Source organism: Penaeus monodon, chromosome 36, assembly GCF_015228065.2.
Source record: "Penaeus monodon isolate SGIC_2016 chromosome 36, NSTDA_Pmon_1, whole genome shotgun sequence".
Classification (NCBI taxonomy): domain Eukaryota; kingdom Metazoa; phylum Arthropoda; class Malacostraca; order Decapoda; family Penaeidae; genus Penaeus; species Penaeus monodon.
In genome coordinates this window covers 30,824,458-30,839,457 of record NC_051421.1, presented here as the reverse complement: position 1 = coordinate 30,839,457, position 15,000 = coordinate 30,824,458, and the positions used below count along the sequence as shown (strand labels likewise).

General features: G+C 43.2%; 1 protein-coding gene and 3 non-coding genes across 4 annotated transcripts; all 4 read right to left on the bottom strand.

Annotated features, from left to right (window-relative positions):
* Positions 1-3,560: 3,560 nt before the first annotated feature.
* Positions 3,561-3,632, bottom strand: Trnae-cuc. Its single transcript has one exon. It is a non-coding gene; the product is annotated as a tRNA-Glu (tRNA).
* A 5,652-nt stretch (positions 3,633-9,284) lies between these two features.
* Positions 9,285-9,356, bottom strand: Trnae-cuc. Its single transcript has one exon. It is a non-coding gene; the product is annotated as a tRNA-Glu (tRNA).
* A 1,695-nt stretch (positions 9,357-11,051) lies between these two features.
* On the bottom strand, positions 11,052-11,639 carry LOC119595625 (phosphatidylglycerol--prolipoprotein diacylglyceryl transferase-like). The gene has a single exon (XM_037944735.1). It carries the CDS (start codon positions 11,637-11,639, stop codon positions 11,052-11,054), a length of 588 nt encoding a protein of 195 aa, XP_037800663.1.
* A 2,077-nt stretch (positions 11,640-13,716) lies between these two features.
* Trnae-cuc lies at positions 13,717-13,788 on the bottom strand. Its single transcript has one exon. It is a non-coding gene; the product is annotated as a tRNA-Glu (tRNA).
* Between the last annotated feature and the right edge of the window lie 1,212 nt (positions 13,789-15,000).

The following is a 15,000-nucleotide window of genomic DNA, read 5'->3' as shown; positions in this document are numbered from 1 at the left end:
GCACGACCTTCTTATCAATTCACTACTGAGAGGTTATATATGGCAGTGCCACCCTTGCCTGATTGGATCAACCGCGGTTTGTGTATATATATATATATATATATTTAATATATATATATATATATATATATATTTTTTTTTTTTTTTTTTTTTTTTTTTTTTTTCTTTTTTTTTTTTTATTTGTATACATATATATATATATATATATATATATATATATATATATATATATATATATATATAATATATATATATATATATATACTGACAGCTTCTAGTTATATAAACGATTTTAACATAAAGCTGAATATTGCTGCCACAGATTGACGAACAACCTAAAGTAAGTTTTAATAATTTACAGCCTGAATAGATTCCCCACTAATGCACTCATTATCATATCTGGCGGCCTGAAGGACTAATACAGACACCTCTCTATAGGGAGGCCACACACTGAGATTTGGCCTGTGATGCGCCAAGCTTGTTATACTGTGCAAATTGCTCAGTCATTTCTTCTGAAGCGTTTTTGAGAGCGAGACACGGTAATTTCGTAAAAGCAAGCATTCGTACCTTCATTGAATTCATCATATTTGAATTCCAAAAATGACATCGTATTATATACTTTTTCGAGATTGTGACTTGACACTTATTTACTTCAAATGTGTATTTTTTTTTTACCAAAATTATCACATCTTGTAATTTTGAAGACCGAGGATGTTGAGTGTACTTTTATTGCGGAAAGAAATTGCCCTAAACTATCATTCCCAATCTGTCACATCTTGGAAATATACCTGAGATGAAATTCAGAAAACATTTTACTTTATGCCTTGCTAGATGTCCAGTACCAATGTTACTATGGGGATAATCTATTTTTCATTGTACTGTCTACTAAATGTGGCTCTATCAACATCGTGGACGGATTTCTTATAAATCTTTAAAGGGAGCAGAGTCTGGTCTGCGAATTATATGCAATTTTGGTAAGCAGTCGAACAGAAGAATTTCTTACATGATTGCCTTCCCCTCCCCTCCCCATTCTTAAAAAGTTTTAGTCTGTATTTTTTCGCCAAAAATAGGAGTTTAGTCTCATGCATTGCGTCTATTCAAGCTCTACTGACTGGCAAAGTTGTTTATTTCGCATGTGGCATCTGTCCCATGGAAATATGATAGAAGTAACTGATACTGAATAAAAAAACACGCTTTAAACCTAACCTGGAAGAACTTAAAATTGAAGATGCAATATAAAGTGCAGTAACAAAAATATTTTTTCTTATTTTCAGTTAATGAAAAAAAATCTTTCAGAAGATAATTCGCTACACCGATGCATAGCTATTTTTCGGTTTGCCCTTTAGTTCTGAGAAAAAAAAATAGGCAGATTAAGAAGAAATCTTTAAAAGTCAGATTTAAGACGTTTTCTGAAAAAAATATAGAAAAATGTATAATTTTTAAAATAATGTTATCTATAAAGAAATGGGTTAAAGATTAATATGCGAAATGCAAAAGTAGATAATGATGACTCTGAAATTCGCATTTTGTTGCTGCTGTGTTTACTGATAAAATAACATAAGATCGAGGTTTTCTATATATAAAGTTATGAGTGTCATTCACCAGTCTCAATAAAATCGATTCTCGACTCCCACCTCCAAACCCCGACGGTCCCTTTAGTTTAGACAGCCACGCGTAGAGTGACTTTTACCTTGCAGATAATGATTATCTTAGACTTCTTGAAAACATCATTTAGTTCTAGCATTAAAAGCAATTTAGAGCCAGCCTAGGCACGCCTAGCTTTGGGTCAGTTTAATGTTACCATCGGTGGAAGCTAGGTTTTAGGAAATCCGACCTTGCTCCTGGATTATATGGTAAATAGTGTTTAACTATCATTTGACACTCATCTAGAGGCTTGCCAATGCAGTTTATCTTTATTATCAACGATTATAAAGATTACAAAGTTTCTCGTGCCGGGAATCGAACAAGGGGCTTGCGGGTGAGAGCCGCGTATCCTAGCCACTAGACCACACGGGATAATAGTTGTAACAATCTAACATATGAAGATACGAGCATTTCCAAGAAATGTTGTACATCTATGGAAGCATCGAGATACATTTTAATTTAAGTGTAGTATAAAGTTCTGTATTATAACAGAGTTGGCACTGTGTCATCATAAATATCGTAATCATCTTCATTTATGTATGAGGGTATATTATTACGATATATGTAGATATATAAAATCCTCTGTAAGCACATGCTAATTCATCTCTCTCTCCAGACAAGTCAAGCAGTCATTTGTGCTGTTATGTTATTGTTGATACTTGGGTGTACTGTGTGGAATGAGGTGTTCGATAGTTTTTCCCTAATTCGCACTATGCCTGGCAGTGCATTCATTAGCCAATCAGCATTTATGAGGATTAATGACGTCATCAGTCCCAATGTTTTGGGAGTTTTCTACTCTACCAAAGACCCCTTTAGTAAAAACTGGCAGTAGTTCTCCTCCATATCCTGTAACTATGAGGAAGGATATGCAGCTTGCGTCTTCTATTTGATGGAACATGAACTGGCAATATTTTGGAAACTCACTTTTGAGCCTAACGAGAAAATTTAGCAGGGTAAGTATCAAAATGGGCAATGGCAATGTTCAAAGGAACTAAACATTTCAATTGTATGTTAATTTGGCTATGTATGCCATATTTAATGTCATTTTTTTTCCTTCTCAGAGACTGAAAAGTTCAACAAGCTACCACCACCTCAACTTTCTGTACTGAACCTGCGACCAAGATGATGCTCTACAGTGTACCTGTTCCTTATCCATCTCCTACTCTTACTTATCAGACGTCAAAAGGACCCCACAATTCAGTTCTTACATCTACTCTTACTTATCAGACGCCAAAGGACCCCACACTTCAGTTCTTACATCTCCTACTCTTACTTATCAGACGTCAAAAGGACCCCACACTTCAGTTCTTACACGTCTCACTTCACCTTGTACAGCTTCAACCCCAGCCGCTTGTTTCGGAGAGTGTGTATTGGGGACCGGGAAGAGGAAATTTACAGAGGAGTCTGAAAGTAAGCACAGCGAGGCAGGACGAATATCATACTACAAGGTTATGGCAGATGACTGAAATTCACGAGGCACAGATGAAAGAACATCATGAATGGATGCAAAGTGAGAAGCTGAAAAAGAAACTCGAAGAATTTGCAACATTATAAGGGCATGATTCTCATTCGTCCATCTCAATAAAAGCGATTCTCGACCCCCAAAACTGGGACTGCCCACTTAAGCTAAAACATGCACACCCACAATGTTCTATACCTAAATATTTTGTAAATAATGATCACCTTATAATTCTTTAAAACACTATTTAGTTGACAGCAAATTAAAGCCTAGACACGCCTAGCTCCGGGGGAGTTTAACTGAAATGTTACCAAATTGACCGGGAGTAACTGAAGTTGTGGAACTAACACTTCAGAAAATCGGCTATGCTCTTGCTTTATAAGGCCAATTAGTGTTTAGAATTTCTAAAGACTTGCTAATACAGGTTATTTTTCATTATTACCAAGTACAAAGATATTTCCCGTGCCGGGAATCGAACCCGGGCCTCGCGGGTGAGAGCCGCGTATCCTAGCCACTAGACCACACGGGATATAGTTTAAAAGTATATATAAAAAGTAAAAGATAAAAAAAGACAAAGAAAATGACGGTGCCTTTTCAAGATAGGTTATACTCCTGTGGAAGCTAGAGACTAAAAACTGTATAGGAAGTGAGAGGCATCGAGATTCCAAAATATTTTGGTAAAAAAGCAAAATTGCATGTATTTAAATTCAATCGTAGTGATAATGATAATCAAAGAGAATGTGCAAGATTTATATAACATGTTATAAACATGCAATAGGAACATTTCTACCTATTACGGCAACAGAGGAAATTAGATTTTAGGCCAGTGTCAGAATTCAGCTTAAGCTTACTTTTGTTCCCGGAAAAAAATGAATAAAGTTGAATATGAAGGCTGAATAAATAAACCATTTATATATATGTATATATCTATATCTATATCTATCTATCTATCTATCTATCTATCTATCTATCTATCTATCTATCTATCTATCTATCTATCTATCTATCTATCTATCTATATAAAGGGCCGCGGTGGCCGAATGGTTAGAGCATCGGACTCAAGACTGTCACGACAGCAATCTGAGTTCGAGGGTTCGAGTCACCGGCCGGCGCGTTGTTTCCCTTGGGCAAGGAACTTCACCTCGATTGCCTGCCTAGCCGCTGGGTGGCCAAGCCAGCCCAAGTCAGTGCCGGGTAAATAGAAATGGTGACTCGGAAAAAAAAAACACCGGGCGGAAGGCAATGGCAAAACCACCGCTCTAAATTGCCAAGAAAAATCATGGAAGCCCATGATCGTCAAGTCCGCGGTGGCCGAATGGTTAGAGTATCGGACTCAAGACTGTCACGACGGCCTTTACCTTTTTTAGGTAATCATTTTCTCGATATTCTCGTCTGCTTGTTGCATAAAGTTATCGTCGTCTCTTAGTATGAAATTCACATTACGTGTATCCTCACAGCCACTGCTCCCAACGACAGCCTACACCGACAGACATCCTATTACGGTGTAGGGAATCGCACGACCAAAATTACTGCATTATCAGAAGAAAATCATTAAAAAATATCTCCTAATTCTTTCCAAAATGACTGCATTATCTCAAGAGAATCTACAGGACAAAGCATACACTGACTGGTGTAGAAACCGATAAACAGAGAAATACATCTCAAAAATTGGTCTGCTGATTCATTATTAGGAGAACTGAGGGGTCGGTGGCAGAGCTGGGAAGGTTTTGGGTGCAGAGGACAGCATAAATCTTATACAGTAAGTAAAACGAAGGCCTAGTCATACTTTTCATAATATGGAAGATTAGACAAGGGCAGATGTCTTAGAAAGAATTACATTCCTGGGCATTTGATTTTTTCATTAAGAACTTGTAGTATAGTTATCAATATGTACACATGTAATGTAAAAAAAATGTTGAAAATGTTTAAAAACTATATATAAATAAATAAACGATATATTTTTAATTGTCGTGTGGCTACATACTTATAATACATAGTTCAGAATATTATTACCCCGAAGTTTAACTACTGATCACCTAGCGCCGGAGATAGGTGTTACAGAACTGAAGCGCGTGTAAAGATCATGACGAAACAGAGTGGTCATGGAGCTTGGTCAGCCAGAACACCCCAAGCAAATCTCAAAAAAAAAAAAAAAAAAAAAAAAAAAAGCGGCCCTGTACCTTTCTAAGTAAATCCTGCTCATTCTTGCCAATTCTTTGATATTATCTAAGTATCGAGTCTTGGGTCTATCTCTATTTCTTTTACCGTAAGCCACGATCAGATCAGATCAGATCTTTACCCAAACTTCTTTCCACATGACCAACTTATTTCAATTTACATTTGTCGATTGTGTTTACTATTCTCTCATGAGTGTCTACCTGTATTTCATCTACTCATCTACTACCCAACTTCTTGTCCTGTGATCGGTCCAGCTAACACGAAATAAACATCTATAACATCGCAATTCAAAATTTTTTTTATTTGTTTTTTTATCATTCATTACCCAACACTCTGATTCGTAACTGGCAGAGAGAAACACCATTGAATGAAGAAGATTTGTCTTTTCCTTTTATAAGACATCATTTCTTGCAATGGTCCCCCCCAATCCCTTGCCCGTTGTTGTCGTGGGGGGGGCTTAGGAGGCGGAGACTGGGACCCAATGATGGGGAACTCCCCAACCTTGGGACTAAGCCCTCGACTCAACTAATTTTGCATGGTCTTTTTTCCTTCCCAATTTTCGTTTCTGTCCCTTCACCAAACCCTTCTGCTATCCTATCCTAAGGTGTGAGAGCCGTGCTGAAAGGATGAAAGGCTGACTTTGTGCCAGTCGTGAACGGCCTGAGGGAGCCATGGGCACGGTATTCCCCTGATTTAATTACCTAGCCCTTACCCCTCAAGGAGAATGATTACCTAAAAGGTAACACCGGCACTCTCCGTGGAAAGGAACTGGGGACCCTACCACGTACTCACTCCAAGAGCATCACATCATGAAAAAAACTACAATTAAGTATCATGCTGTGACCACGGCGGCTCAGACATGAACCTACCGTTAAAAGAAGACCCCTCAAGGGGACCCTGAGGGGTGGACTGTTTTTATCCCCAATATAACCCAGGCTTACCATGGCCAGTAATGAAAACATATCCCCACTATTAGGGGCAATGAGGCTTGCCCCTTTATCAAATAGCCCCAACGATGTAAACCCACCCGATTCCCTGACCCCAGGCTCTCCTTTGACCACGGCTCCGAACACTGCAATAACTACCCCCTCATCAATGCCTACTAGTACAGTAGCCAACAATCAACCCTTAAGGAACATTTCCACTCTTCCAGCATGCTCAACTTCAACACCTCTATCCCCACAACCTCCAACATCAACACACCCATCCTCCCTTATTAATACCTTACAGCCTTATTGCCCACCTCTCCATAACACTACCTCCCTCAACACTACTCCATCTTCGTCACGCCCCCGCCCTTCTACTACCCCTATCTCTACAACAATCTTGAATACTCTCTTTAGCGCAGCCAAATGGGACCGATTTTTCGTGATCCCTCCCACAGCTCCCTACTCTGACAACACCCTTCTCTTCCAACAATGTCTCCAAAAACAAGTAGGTAAAGTCTCTTTCCGTAGCCGACCCGACCGCTCCCGTCTTGTCACAGTAACATCCGAAAACCAAGCTATAGCATTAACAAAACTAACAGACCTATATGGTAACCCCATCCTTGCAGAACCCCATCCAACCCTCAATACTTGCACCGGAACAGTTTCAATCTCCCCAGCAAATTGCCCCGTCTATGACAAAATTGGTCAGACTGTGGAGAAGACCTACTTGCCTGTCTCACAGACTATGATGCAACATCAGTACAATGCTACTCCATTCCCCCCAGAGGTCATCGAAACCCACTAATATAGCCAAAATTACCTTCCATAGACATGACCTTCCCTTTAACGTATACATAGGAGGAGAATCCCTCCCTGTTCGTCCATACCAACCTCCTCCACGTCAGTGCCAAAATTGTTGGCGTCTAGGACACCCAGCCAAACATTGCCATTCCACAGCCAGATGCCCACTATGTGCCCAACCTGGCCATACCCGATCTAACTGCTCTGCACAATCACGCACATGTGCCAACTGTGGCGGCCCCCATAATGTATTTTATATGGGCTGTCCCACCTACAAGTTTGAGTCTGAGGTAGCAACTCTCAGATTCAAACTTGGACTCACACTACGTGAAGCCAGACAGGAAGCACGTCGACATGGTTTCTCTCTTACTCCTTACTCCAGTAATACTGCTCATTCTACCAATTCTCCTTAACCCACCCCCCCTACATCTAACTCCCCCTCTTCTACCTCCTACCTTCCCCAGTCAAACTCTTTTGCCATCCTAAACCCAGACACTCCAATCTCTACGACAGATACTCCAATCACCACTACAACCCCAACACCTTCCCCTATCCCTCCTCGCACTACCCGTAACAGACAGAACAAACGTTCCACCCCCTCTTCCCCTACCACACAAACACCTCCACCTTCCTTTGCCCCTACGCTTGAGACACCAATCCTCTCTTCCCCCCTCACAAGAAATCCTTTATCCCCCAAAACTCCCCAACCAACTCCTCAGAAGAAACTATTGAAAATATTCAAGATTACTTAATGACAACTGACACTCAACCTCCAAATCTTACAACTCCTGCTCCTTTCACACTCCAAGTAACTGTTGATATCCATCCTCCTCCTAACGATATCCCCCCTACACCCTATCCTCCTAACCCCTCCCAACACAGCCCATCTATATATATCACTATATCACTAAAGTATAACTATCCTTCATTGGAATATTCGCGGTTTCCGCTCCCACAGACCTGACCTTTGTCATATCCTTTCCTCTTATAACCCATCTATTGTATGCCTTCAAGAGACCTTTCTTACACATCCTCCAATACCAATCCCCAATTATCATTTTGTCTCTTCCCCACATTCCCTTTATGTCTCGTCCATACTTACTTCTGCTTTCCTCCACCTATCCTCCTTTCACAGACCTCCCAACCTATCAGAGATCCTTACAGAATCCCACACTTTCTGTTTCAACAACCTATTCTCTTTCCTCATACATATCCTCCATCTAATCTAACTCCTTACCACACCCGACTCTAACCCTTTCACTCACCAATTCCTTTGCCCAGCTTAGACAACTAATCACTAACTCAACCACCCTTCCCTAACATTAACTATAGTGCTACATGACCTTAGATGTCTAGCACATTTATCTTGCTTTTAACCATTAACCATTAACCATTCTTGCAATGGGGACGCGGTGGCCGAATGGTTAGAGCGACAGCAATCTGAGTTCGAGGCTTCGAGTCACCGGCCGGCGCGTTGTTTCCCTTGTGCAAGGAACTTCACCTCGATTGCCTGCCTAGCCACTGGGTGGCCAAGCCAGCCCAAGTCAGTGCCGGGTAAATAGAGATGGTGACTCGATAAAAACAAAAAACAAAAAAAACACCGGGCGGAAGGCAATGGCAAACCACCGCTCTAAATTGCCAAGAAAAATCATGGAAGCCCATGATCGCCAAGGCCGCGGTGGCCGAATGGTTAGAGCATCGAACTCAAGACTGTCACGACGGCAATCTGAGTGCGAAGGTTCGAGTCACCGGCCGGCGCGTTGTTCCCTTGGGCAAGGAACTTCACCTCGATTGCCTACCTAGCCACTGGGTGGCCAAACCAGCCCAAAGTCAGTGCTGGTCCCAAGCCCGGATAAAACAGAGAGAATGATTACCTAAAAAAAAAAGGTACCACCGGCACTCTCCGTGGAAAGGAACTGGGGACCCTACCACGTACTCACTCCAAGAGCATCACAACATGAATACTACAATTAAGTATCATGCTGTGACCACGGCGGCTCAGACATGAACCTACCGTTAAAAGAAGAAGAAGAATTCTTGCAATGGTAGTTCTCCTTATTTCATTTGAATCGTCATAGTTGTTAGGAATAGTTGCTCCTAGGTAAATTAATTCGTCGACGGTTTTTGCAACTTCACTGATTATAAGATTATGCTGTATTTGAATCTCTACTTTTATTACTTTGGTTTTGCTCACATTTAAGTAAAATCCTGAGTGACTTATTATCATCAGGCAACACAAATTGTTTGACTAATTTTAGTCCTTCCATAAAACTTTCCCGTGCCGGGAATCGAACCCGGGCCTCGCGGGTGAGAGCCGCGTATCCTAGCCACTAGACCACACGGGATATATATATAATTTTTTAACGGTAGGTTCATATTTGAGCCGCCGTGGTCACAGCATGATACTTAATTGTAGTTTTCATGTTTTGATGCTCTTGTAGTGAGTACGTGGTAGGGTCCCCAGTTCCTTTCCACGGAGAGTGCCGGTATTACCTTTTTTTTAGGTAATCACTCTCTTGGGCTGGCTTGGCCACCCAGGGTGGCTAGGTAGGCAATCGAGGTGAAGTTCCTTGCCCAAGGGAACAACGCGCCGGCCGGTGACTCGAACCCTTGAACTCAGATTGCCGACGTGCCAGTCTTGAGTCCGACGCTCTAACCATTCTGCCACCGCGGCCTTGACGATCATGGGCTTCCATGATTTTTCTTGGCAATTTAGAGCGGTGGTTTGCCATTGCCTTCCACCCGGTGTTTTTTTTTTTTTTTTTTTTTTTTTTTTGCGAGTCACCATCTCTATTTACCCGGCACTGACTTGGGCTGGCTTGTGTGTGTGTGTGTGTGTGTGTGTGTGTGTGTGTGTGTGTGTGTGTGTGTGTGTGTACGTGCGTGTGCGTGCGTGTGTGTGTATGTGTGTGTGTGAGGCGAGAGCGCTTGAGCAAAGGTAGCAACTTCCCTTACAAAACCTGCATCAACTGATCCTCTTCACACATGGGTGGAGGAGGAGGAGGAGGAGGTCGTCTCTCCCGTGCCCCCAGGGTGATTCACGTCCCCCAGGGTGACCCCAGAGCGTGAACCCTCGTCGAGGCTGCTCCGTCCCAAGCAGGAGCAAGAGCAGAAGCAGCAGCAGAAGCAGCAGCCCGCAGTGCAGAGGGCGACGAGTGCCCCCGCCCGGTGGCCATCGTCTCGCAGAAGACACTGTTAACCAGGGAAGGCATCGGGAATAGGGAATAGGCATCCTCCTCGAAGAAGTCATCCTCTGACTCGACGTCTGACGCAAGATCAAGGTCGATCTCGAAGTCAGTGTTGGAGTCCTCCTCGGCGTCGGGGTGAGGAGGGAGAAGTGTCCGTCCACGCTTGCCGATGTAGGCCGAGACTTCCAGAGGACTACTTCATCATCACTCTCCTCGCCATGTCTTCACTGAAGTCATTCGACGTTTGAGTCCAGACGAAGGAGGTCGATCTCAAAGTCAGTTAGTCGAATTTGCCAAGGTGGTTGCCCAAGTCTCTATTAGGTCGAACTCGTCAGATTGAGCGTCACTGTCTTCAAAGAAGTCAGTATCTGATTCGACGTCAGAGTAAACACGAAGGAATTCAGTATCTAATTCTTAGTCTGTCAGCTGCCCGTCTGATACCTCTCCGTTCACCAAGGTTGGCTAAGGATCCCATGGGTCATCTTCCGCATCGCTTTCGATAAAGCCGATCTGAGGTTCATCGTCTTGGTCGAGGTCATTGTCTGAGTCAAGACGAGAGTCGATCTCAAAGTCAGTGTCGCTATTTTCCGCATCTGTGTCATCCCTGCTCACCAACTTCGGCCGATATTCCCAAAGGTCGTCCTCGTCTCATTCCTCATCGAGGTCATTACACCTGATATCGACGAAGTCATAGTACAATTTCCTACTCCCGTCGCCGGCCTCCTGCTGGTCGTCGTAAATCTCGTTGTCGTCGTCGGACAGGTTCTCGTCGTCGAACCACATCTATTCTTCTTCAGAGTCTTCGCAGTCGTTCAGGCTATCTCGGTCGTGTTTCGGTCTGACCTCGACGACTTATAAATCATTTTTCGACGCTAGCGTTCTTCGAACCTTGGTCTTCGTCTTGTGCTTCTTCTCTTTTGTGCTAACCCAGGCTGAGACCTCATATGCGACAGGGGCGGGCCGGCTCCTGGCCCACTTCGGCTCATCTGTCTTAGGAGAGGAACGTTCAGCGTCAGACTCTTCTGTCTCGGGGAAGGGAGGTTCAGTGTGTGTGTCTGTCTCAGGAGAGGAAGGTTCAGTGGCTGCCTCTTCTGTCTCAGGAGAGGAAGGTTCAGTGGCTGCCTCTTCTGTCTCAGGAGAGGAACGTTCAGCGTCAGACTCTTCTGTCTCGGGAAAGGGAGGTTCAGTGGCTGCCTCTTCTGTCTCAGGAGAGGAACGTTCAGCGTCAGACTCTTCTGTCTCGGGAAAGGGAGGTTCAGTGGCTGCCTCTTCTGTCTCAGGAGAGGTAGGTTCACTATTTGCCTTCTTTGTCTCAAGAGAGGAAGATTCAGTATCTGTCTCCTTCTTCGGGGGCAGAAAACCAGTGAATGCATGTGTGTCCTCTCCGTCAAGTCCACCTACGACTGAAATCGTGGTCTCTGGCAGTCCTTCTGTGCTCATGTTTATAAAATTGAGCTGTTTGGGCACGCTGAGCAGATACACGTTTCCTTAACACGCGTTGCCAATCTTCGGTTCGCGTTCAAGGCAAGGCAACATACCGCTCGTAAACAGTCCCTCTATAAATTCAATAGCCATATCACTGCCCTCCTCGCAGTGTTCTCTGCAATGGATGGTGCCGTTCTCGTTGATCAGCAGTTCGAAGGAGGCCCCAGGGTGCTCCTAAAGGATCCGCCACTCCAGCTCTGTGTCGCGCCCGGGGCTGTTGTGGCCTCGTGTCAGGGCAGCGAGAGATAACAGGGTCAGGGATAATGCCACCGTTATCATCGTTGAAACGCGCGCGCAGGCGTCGAGAGGAGGCGCAGAAAGAGAAGGAGATTCTTGTTATGTGTGTGTGTGTGTGTGTGTGTGCGTGTGTGTGTGTGTGTGTGTGTGTGTGTGTGTGTGTGTGTGTGTGCTTGAGTGTGTGTGTGCGTGCGTGCGTGTGTGTGTGTGTGTGTGTGCTTGTGTGTGTGTGTGTGTGGTGTGTGTGTGTGCGTGTGTGTGTGTGCGTGTGTGTGTGTAGTGGTGTGTGTTGTGTGTGGGTTGTGTTTGGTGTGTGCGGTGGTGTGTGTGTTGTGTGTGGCGTGGTGGTGGTGTGGGGTGTGTGTTGTGGTGTTTGTGTGTGTGTGTGCGTGTGTGTGCGTGTGGTGTGTTGGTGGTGGTGTGTCGTGTGTGTGTGTGTGTGTGTGTGTGTGTGTGGTGTGGTGTGTGTGTGTGTGTGGTATGTGTGTGTGTGGTGTGTGTGTTGTGTGTGTGTGTGTGTGTGTGTGTGCGTGTGTGTGTGCGTGTGTGGTGTGTGGTGTGTGGTGCGTGTGTGTGGTGTGTGTGTGGTGTGGCGTGTGTGTCGTGTGGTGGTGGTGGTGGTGTTGTGTGTGTGTGGCGTGTGTGTGTGCGTGTGTGTTGTGGTGGTGTGTGTGGTGTGTGTGTGTGTGCGTGTGTGTGTGCGTGTGTGTGTGTGGTGTGTGTGTGTGCGTGTGTGTGTTGCGTGTGTGTGGTGTGTGTGGTGTGTGGTGTGGTGTGCGGTGTGGTGTTGTGTGTGTGTGTGTGCGTGTGTGTGTGTGTGTTTGGGTGTGTGTGTGGTCTGTGTGTGGTGGTGGTGTGTGCTGTGTGTGGTGCGTGTGGTGTGTGTGGTGGTGTGTGTGTGGTGTGGTGTGGGTGTGTGTGCGTGTGTGGTGTGTGTGTGTGTGGTGTGTGTGTGTGGTGCGGGGTCGCGGTGTGTGTGTGTGTGTGTGTGTGTGTGTTGGTGTGTGTGTGTTTGTTGTGTGTGTGTGTGTGTGTATGTGTGGTGTGTGTGTGTGTGCGTGTGTGTGTGTGTGTGTGTGTGTGTGTGTGTGTGTGTGTGTGTGTGTGTATGTGTGTGTGTGTGTGTGTGTGTGTGTGTGTGTGTGTGTGTGTGCACCCATTTATGGAGGCTGTATTGCGCATTTTCATGTAATGCGAGAGACATGGCTTAAGAACGTAACCAAGTAGTAACTTACACCTATGCACCCATCGCTTTTCTTGAGGGGAACAGGGACTAGTTACACACGAAGCCATTAGATATAACTAATAACAAATAACTATATCTAATCTCTATCTCTATCTGGTCGTGGAAATCACAACAGTCAGAGATGTGGGTGAGCTACAGGACATCAAAAGTCAGATATGTATGGACTTCAAGTAACAGAGAACCTGGTAAAGATATAACTTATAAGTAATAACTTCTTAATATTCATTTGCAGGAACTCTTAAAGTATAACCATGTGTTCTTCCACACATCTCCTATTGCTTGAAATTATTATACTTGAAAAAACTTTTAATGAGAATAGAAATTTCGTAATGGTTATTCCGTACTGAAAATGAGACTCGTTATTAAGCGAATTTTGATATTCGGAAAGAAAGTAAGGAATTCATACTTTTTAATGCCCTTAAAAACAAAAGGGGTATGAAATGATGTAACAAAAAAAAAAAAAAACGTGGTTGCACCCAAGTAGTAAAAGAACGTAGTGGTGATTTATCAGCCAGCACGATTAGGTTACATTGAAATCACCGGAAATTTTTCCCGTGCCGGGAATCGAACCCGGGCCTCGCGGGTGAGAGCCGCGTATCCTAGCCACTAGACCACACGGGATATAGATAAAATTTTAAATGATTCCCAATTTATTCTACATTAGTAAATAAGGGTCCTCAAATTAAAATGTCATGAACCTGATTCATATATCAAATATATATATAAATATGTGCACACAAACATACGTGTAATTATATACATTGTATATACATATAATATATATATATATATATATATATATATATATATATATATATATATATATATATATATATATATATATATATATATATATATATTCGATTTCCTACCTAGCCACTGGGTGGCCAAGCCAGCCCAAGTCAGTGCTGGTCCCAAGCCCGGATGAAATAGAGAGAATGATTACCTAAAAGGTAACACCGGCACTCTCCGTGGAAAGGAACTGGGGACCCTACCACGTACTCACTCCAAGAGCATCACAACATGAAAACTACAATTAAGTATCATGCTGTGACCACGGCGGCTCAGACATGAACCTACCGTTAAAAGAAGATGTATATATAATGTATCTAATATATGGTTCTATATATATATATATATATATATATATATATATATATATACATATATATATATATATATATATATATATATATATATATATATATATATATATATATATATATATATATATATATATATATATATGTATATATATACATAAGGCCGCGGTGGCCGAATGGTTAGAGCGTCAGACTCAAAACTGTCACGACGGCAATCTGAGTTCGAGGGTTCGAGTCACCGGCCGGCGCGTTGTTCCTTTGGGCAAGGAACTTCACCTTGATTGCCTACCTAGCCACTGGGTGGCCAAGCCAGCCCAAGTCAAGTGCTGGTCCCAAGCCCGGATAAATAGAGAGAATGATTACCTAAAAAAAAAAAGGTACCACCGGCACTCTCCGTGGAAAGGAACTGGGGACCCTATCACGTACTCACTCCAAGAGCATCACAACATGAAAACTACAATTAAGTATCATGCTGTGACCACGGCGGCTCAGACATGAACCTACCGTTAAAAGAAGAAGATATATATATATATATATATATATATATATATATATATATATATATATATATATATATATATATATATATATATATAATGTACTCACACACACACACACACACTTTGAGCCCACCAAGGGAGCTGTCGCTCCGTCCTGTGATGCTAGTTTTCCTCTCCCACACACCGAAGCCCAGCATCGGTTGTCTCGCGATAAATGGAAGGAGCAATGG